The sequence below is a fragment of the Priapulus caudatus genome, unplaced genomic scaffold, assembly GCF_000485595.1.
Source record: "Priapulus caudatus unplaced genomic scaffold, Priapulus_caudatus-5.0.1 Scaffold233, whole genome shotgun sequence".
NCBI lineage: Eukaryota > Metazoa > Priapulida > Priapulimorpha > Priapulimorphida > Priapulidae > Priapulus > Priapulus caudatus.
The window spans coordinates 292,899-300,398 of NW_014577294.1; the positions used below are offsets into that span (position 1 = coordinate 292,899).

General features: G+C 41.4%; 1 protein-coding gene and 1 long non-coding RNA gene across 2 annotated transcripts in view; one reads left to right on the forward strand and one right to left on the reverse strand.

Annotated features, from left to right (window-relative positions):
- Positions 1–2,393, forward strand: part of LOC106807765 — a 17,453-nt gene extending 15,060 nt beyond the window's left edge. The window contains exon 3 of the long non-coding RNA XR_001393706.1: positions 2,383–2,393. This is a non-coding gene — a long non-coding RNA (uncharacterized LOC106807765). The remainder of the gene's footprint in view (positions 1–2,382) is intronic.
- LOC106807761 (twitchin-like) overlaps positions 1–7,500 on the reverse strand; it is a gene marked incomplete at its 3' end in the record, with an annotated part of 171,136 nt that overhangs the window by 156,067 nt on the left and 7,569 nt on the right. The window contains 2 exon segments of the mRNA XM_014810212.1: positions 4,159–4,174; positions 5,039–5,461. Of these exon segments, the coding sequence (XP_014665698.1) occupies positions 4,159–4,174; positions 5,039–5,336 (314 nt within the window).

Genomic DNA, 7,500 nt, shown 5'->3' on the forward strand with positions numbered 1-7,500 from the left:
TATATTTTACCGTGTTAAAAAGTAAGACATATTATCGGATACAGTGGAATAATATTGGCAGGGGTGAGATAACAAGGTATTATTATTATTATTATTACTATACAGTTCTTCAGTTCAGCAAAAGTGTTATCTTACTCCTGAAGATCTTCTTTCGTGAAAAAAAAGTTGTTACATGTAACCGCAAGCTACAAGCGGACGGCACTTCGACTAAACATGATTAGTTTCTGGCATTCCCTGCTTGCATTATCTGACATAGACACACACATACACACACACACGCACACGCACGCACACACGCACGCACGCACGCACACACACACGCACACACACACACGCACGCACACACACACACACACACACACACACACACACACACACACACAGTCTTATACAGAACCGAAAAGAAAAGTACTGTCACACTGGTTCGAGTGGCTGCACGTTAGAGAATTACAACTTTCCGTAGCATGCCATCCTTTACGAAGCAGTTAGCGCACCATACGCGTGTAATTTTTGTTGATTTTTGCTATTTTCTGAAGCAATGTATGCTTCGCAAATGAAGTCAACCGATTTTTGAGTGAAATTTATGCTATTCGTTCGCCCTGTATAAATAACTATACGCTATAATAATAATTATAACTTATTAGAATATAAGTATCTTGTTTTAAGAATACCACGTAAAATAAACTACAGCGGTTATATGCTAAATATACGCTACCCAACGGCGACATACAGTAAGAAAACTTTCTTCACTGTAGCGACAGATGGTCGCAGATGCTTGCAGTCTACCAGCTGATCACACCCAGTAGCTCGATGACGCTGTGGCAAATATATCTTACGCTCAGGTGCGTTTTTACTATGAAGCCATGCTAAGGATTCAATTATTCTCTAACATCCCGAGGGTTGATCGGCGGAGCGATATAATCATAATTGGTTCATCGCCTACCCTTTGCGAGCGAGAGCTCATTAAAGCATTCTTGCTTTAATTCGCAAGGAATGACTCACTGTGCAAGCACCACACGTACGTTTGCTTACTTTTATTCTGTAAACGAAATACGTTAATATTATATAGTGGCATAACTTTTTCGGCTGTAGTTCGGAGCAGATTAATGAACCACAGATGATCCCGCTCTGTCGAACTGACATCAAAAATGCATTCCAAAAATCTCTGCATTTCATAATAATCCAACTTAGTGACGATAATTATAACCAGTGCTAATTTTTTTAATTGCTTATAGCTAAGGGCGTGTTGCGATGTCGCCACCGTGATCACGTGACTATTAGGATTCATAGGGAGTTTAGGATCATTGATTTTTGATCATTTAAATCATGGACTTTTCTATTCATTAATTCTATTCTTCACCAATGGTTTATCCTTACACGTCACGAGCGATAAATGCTTGTCTACGTGTATAAAACCGCGCAGATGCGTCAAGTAAATTTGCTTTGAAGCGAGATGAGATACGTAAATGCCATTACTAAATGACTGCCGTCTCACTCCTCCCCTTCTCTCTTTTTTACTCGCCCTCCTACTTATCCTCCTCCTCCTCCTCCTCCTCCTCCCCCTCTCTCTATCTATCTTTCTCTCTTTTTTTCCTTCGTTCTTTCTCCCGCTCTCTCTCGCTCACTTGCACTTGGCATTGTGCCTAATTGCAAGTACCTAATTAAAATACTGTTAAAACTGTTATCACGAATGTTATCATTTATCATAGGTACGCTAGTTGGCTAATAGCATGGCAAGTTATCAATGGTTATGAAGGTTAACGATGATGCATAAACATTGTTCAAGGATTCACTGAAGTCGTATGCTTACTGTTATCTTCCCTCTATGTAGCTATAGTTGGTAGGCACGTACATAATAGCATATCCTGGGCTGATGCCTTGTACAGAGCAAGGAGCTACAGAGTGCTTACCATACGACGCCATCTAGTGGTGGCTTCTCAAAAACGTTACTCTAGTAGCTAATTGCACGAGGCGCTTTAGTGAAATATAAAGCACGTACATAGAAAAACATACTTACGTGACACGTGAATTCAAGTTAATTCCAACTATAAACTATAACAAATTGTTGTTAAAGGCCTCTAGAATGTGTGTCTATTCATGATAGCCTTCATACTAGCTCAAATAAAACATTGCATTATTTTATAATACCATGAGATATCAATTCTTTAGAGGTTAGCAATCTAGTTGGTGATTAAAAACAGACAAACCCGCCGGAAAAATAGGCCACATGCACTTATATCAATATACTGTGCGGATTTTTAAAATCTGTCAAGATTCCGATTCTACAGCTTACGCATTCTACACTCTCAACACAGATGGCAGAGCCATCTAGTGTCAAATTTATCTAATGGAGGTATTCATACACTTCAGCCGTCCCAATAGCGATATGGTTAGGCTTTGCTCGTGCACGAGGTGGCAGCACTTTCTAATGTGAGAGTTCGCGTGAGATTATCAGTGTAGTGTAAAGCTATAATTACTGCCCTATGGCTACCCTGACTAGAATATTAATGAATTTATCAATTATTTTATATAAATTTGTATGATTAGTTATAATATAGTCAGTATATAAGCCTATCCGCGTTATATTTAGAATGATTCTACATTCTTCTTGAGCCTAACAACGACCCATGCCCGAGGATACAGAACACTAAAACTTCAGAATCAAAAATTGTACTAATTGCTTAACGCATTCATTCAGTCACGCATTCAGTAACTCAGCTACTGACCAATCAGCTATAGCAGAACTCACAAACATTAGTCTTACCAACCCTTTAATATATTAACACCTGCATGAGTTCTTGCCATATGCAGATCGAAATTGTAACCGCACGTATAACATAGAATGATTGCAATAACAGATCAAACTCAGGCATCGCTTACGATAAACAAATTAAAATGCTATATACGATGTTCTAGTTATGGAAACTGCCTTCCAGTCCCAGTAGATAATCGGCACGTTAATTTGACGAGAATACATTTTGAATTCAACAACAGCCGCTTCGATTTGGTCCTGTTTCTGCTTTGCGAGTAGGGAGCAATCATGAGGTTAACTAAGCGGAAAAGGGAACGGTTATTTTTGGGACGCGGTATTGGACTATTTTAATTATGTGAGAACCGGAAAATACCGGATACTTTTGCTCGTTGGTCGGAAATAAACGTCAATCGAGGCGCGCGCGGTAAAGCTGAAATTGCGATTCTATATGATTCGGAACTGGGAAATGTCCTGATTTTTACCGGAAAATTGGAAAAGGACCCCCCCCCCCCGTTTCCCCTCTACGCGGACTGTAATTCCTCATACACATTACCATGAGGTTCGGTTGTTGTACTGTTTTTTTGCTGTGGGATTGCAGTGAACAAGATTAACAATATTAACAACATTAGCAAAACTGTATCAGCATTAAGGTGCAAAGAACTCGAGATATCTGAGTTTCTGCGTTCTAGCTCGGCATTCAGAGGGTGGAGCGGCACGGGGTTTATTTTAGCTCGCCTCTCTCTCTAGCGCATGTAAAGTCCATGTGGTTCTAGTTGTATTTTTGTATTTATGGTTCGGTTCGTCTGGAAGAATTTACGAGACCCAGCGTAAGTGCCGCATATTGTGTTTCAGCATTTCAATTTTTAACAGCCCCTCGACTGTAAATTGCAGGCATCAATATTGAACATAAGCAAAGTCGGACATCCCTCAGATAAAAAGCATGTCCCAATCAAATTCCTTATATAGAGGCAACCGTTAAAGAACGGGAGATGTCTATATTTATGTTTTGTGATTAGAATTAGCTGGACTATTAATTTACCTTTCTCGCATATTGTGTGCGTCGTATACTCGCTAAATATCACGCTTGGATAATTGGTATGATTTATATGTAATATGTCAATAACCAACAAATTCCTGCACTAACTGTACACACACAGAGGCACAGGCACAGGTCTAGCTTTGTTTGCCTTCTAGGTCACTTGGCAGTTTCAATTGAAACCTCATGTGCGCGTGTATATATATTCTTTTTATTTTGTCTAAATATTGGGGATAGAGAGCAAGGAGCGGGAAATAAGAGTAATATATTACTCAGCAAAGATAGAAACGTGCATGCAACTAGTCGCCACTCCTCAATATAGGATACTGTAATATGTATATGTATATATAATAACACAAAATGTACTTACTTGTTTGCGTCTTGGCCTAGAAAAAATAGGAAAATCGAAATGTATGAAACTAATATTTCCTGACATATATGGATTAGATAGCAAAATAAACTATAAGTTCATTGTAACTCCTTCTGTCAACACTGCAAATCGTGAATCACGTAATTTCAGTGCTGGTGGTTTAACTTAATCTGCTATGCGTAATAGCGGGTGTAAAGTAACTACCTACCAAAAAAAGTTAATCAATTGCAATTGCAACTTCATTACACAGGGCGCAACGATGTCTGCTTATTAAACGGTTTCGCAGTTTCGCATGTAGTTGTTCTCTCCTTAATTTGGGAAATCGTTATAATATAATTAATAATTATTATTTTTAATTATATACTGGTACATGTCTGTACGTATGTGTGTGCGCGTGTGTGTGCGCGTGCGTGTGCGCTTCTGTGAGCGTGCGTGTATGTGGGGGAGTGAGCGTGCGTCGATGTGCGCGTGCATGTGTGCGCACGTCCGCCTGTGTGTCGGTACGGGTGTGAAGGGTTTCTGCGTACGTCTGTCCGCGTGCGTGCGCGCGTGCATGTGTGCGCGCGTCCGTCTGTGTATCGGTACGGGTGTGAAAGGTTCCTGAGTGCGTCTGTCCGCGTGCGTGCGTGCGCGCGGGCGTGCGTTCGCGTGCGTGCACGCGTGCATGTGTGTACGCGTCTGCCTGTGTGTCAGTGTGGGTGTGAGTCGTTCTCGCATTCGTCTGTCCGCGTGCGTGCGTGTGTGCGTGCGTGCGTGCGTGCGCGTGCATGTGTGTGCGCGTCCGCCTGTATGTCGTCAGCGTGGGTGTGAATCGTTCCCGCGTTCGTCTATCCGCGTGCGCTCGTGCGCGCGGGCGTGCGTGCGCGTGCGCGTAACTTACTGAAGTTCAGATTGAGGGAAGCGGCCGCCTCTCCGGCGGCGTTCTTCGCCTTCACTCTGTAGATTCCACCGTCGGCCTGATCGATGCCATCGATCTTCAACGCCACACTGTAGTTATTCGCATCGGTCGCCGGACTGCACAGCATCTGCATGCGCTCGCCCGCAGAAAGACGATCCTCGCCGCGGTACCACTCGATCTCCGGCTGAGGCGATGCGTTCACCTCACACTCGAAGAACAGCGTCTTGCCCTTGTCCGCCTGCCGTATCGCAGGTCGCTTCACGAATCGAGGCGCCGACATGTTGACGACGATAGCGATGCACTAGCTGTGATGTCACCTAATCCACTGCTCGGTGTAGCTAGCTGGCATCTGTCCGTGGTGGCGCGCGGGGGGTAAGCTGGAGGTAGCTGTCACGGTCAGTAGACCTGCGGATAGACGCACGAAGCTCAGGTGTGTGCATGATCACAGAGGTGGACACTATAGTGTAGAATGCGTACGCGTAGTACGAGTGTTGTATCTGTGACGCAGTTTTATGGGTGATCGTATCAGAAAAGCTTTAGACAAGTTTTTTTTCTCGCATTGGGGTTACTGTTTAGCATATTATGATTTGCTATTATAATTAATAATAAGTTTCTTTAGTATACTACCCTTGAGTATATACGCGTTGTATCTAGGCTACCGTCTGGGATTTATGCATGATATCGGAAGTACATTAAACAAAGTCGTCATTTATCAGCTTATACCCTTAATGATGTCAGGAATAAACAATAATCGCAATTTACAAATTACTTTTGATCTAATTCTAGCTTGAGCACGAGTAAAAGAGCCGGGCACCTGCACAGGTAGATGCAGGGTCGGGATTGGCTTACCACGCTAACCACGTGACTAATAAGTGAACATAACAAGTTGTAACAACAAATAGCAGATGTTACATATATATATATATATATATATTATCAAGAGCCCATTAACGCACGGGGTCAATGGCTCTTTGATATATATTTATATATATATATATATATATATATATATATTATAATATATATAATTATATATATATATATATATATTATATTATATATATATACAGATTTCAAAGTTCGACTAAAAATATAACAGTTCACATGCTCGTATCATGACCACTTTCGCTGGACAAGCCGATTTTTTCCTTAATGGAAAAACCTTTAAGAACACGTGAAATCAGACACACTGTACTACGAAAGCCCAGATGACTCATGCGAAATGGCGAAATGCGAACTGCGATACTGCCATGAGTCTTCTTGCTTTCGTACATACACACACTCACTAACACGCGTGCACGCGCGTACGCCCGCACACGCGCACACACACGCACGCACGCACGCACGTACGCACGCACGCACACGCACGCACGCACACACACACACACACACACACACACACACACACACACACACACACACACACACACACATATATATATATATATATATATATATCAGAAGTAGATAATAGGGAGTAGATAGTAGATTCCCTATTACTTACTTCTGATATATATAGTATCAAGAGTGCATAATAGAGAAGAGTATGACACGGTTTTAACAGCGTTTTGCATAGTTTTCAACTGTAAATATTCTATCAATATGTGAATAAATATATTCAAACTTTACCTTGTTTTCGTCTATCGATTCTGCCTTAATCATATGACACCACCAATTTACCTGAAATTCGTATGTGTTCTTCAAAAAAGTTATTTGAATACGACACGGTTTCGTACAGTTTTCACGCATGGATGCATGTCCAGACGAAACTTTGGTTTATGGGATTTAGTGTTTATGTCTATGACGGTACGCTGGGGCGTAAGAGAATCAGCTGCTAAGCTAGCTGGCCGTGAGCACATTTATTTTTAGCACGCTGGAAACACGCTGCACGCTGCCTAAGATCCCATACGGCCCCCAAAGTTCCGTCATAGACAATAAGAACACTAATCCCATAAAAAGTTTCGTCTGGGACGCACTCGCAGTTAGATGCGATATTTATGACTACTAGGAGCACTTTAATTTAATTTAATTTTTTTTAATAAAAAAAAGTTAGGGTTATGGTTAGGTTAGGGTTAGGGTTTAGGTTTAGGTTAGCGGTTAGGGTAGGGTTGTTGTTTTTTTTTAAGTGCCTAGTAGTCATAACCTAGTCTAGTAGTCATAACCTAAGTGCCTAGTAGTCATACAATATCGCATCTAACTGCCGGGTGCGTCTGGGACATGCATCCATGCGTGAAAACTGTACGAAACCGTGTTGTATTCAAATAACTTTTTTGAAGAACACATACGATTTCAGGTAAATTGGTGGTGTCATATGATTAAGGCGGGAATTATAGACGAAAACAAGGTAAAGTTTGAATATATTTATTCACATATTGATAGAATATTTACAAGTTGAAAACTATGCAAAACGCTGTTAAAACCGTGTCATACTCTTCTCTATTATG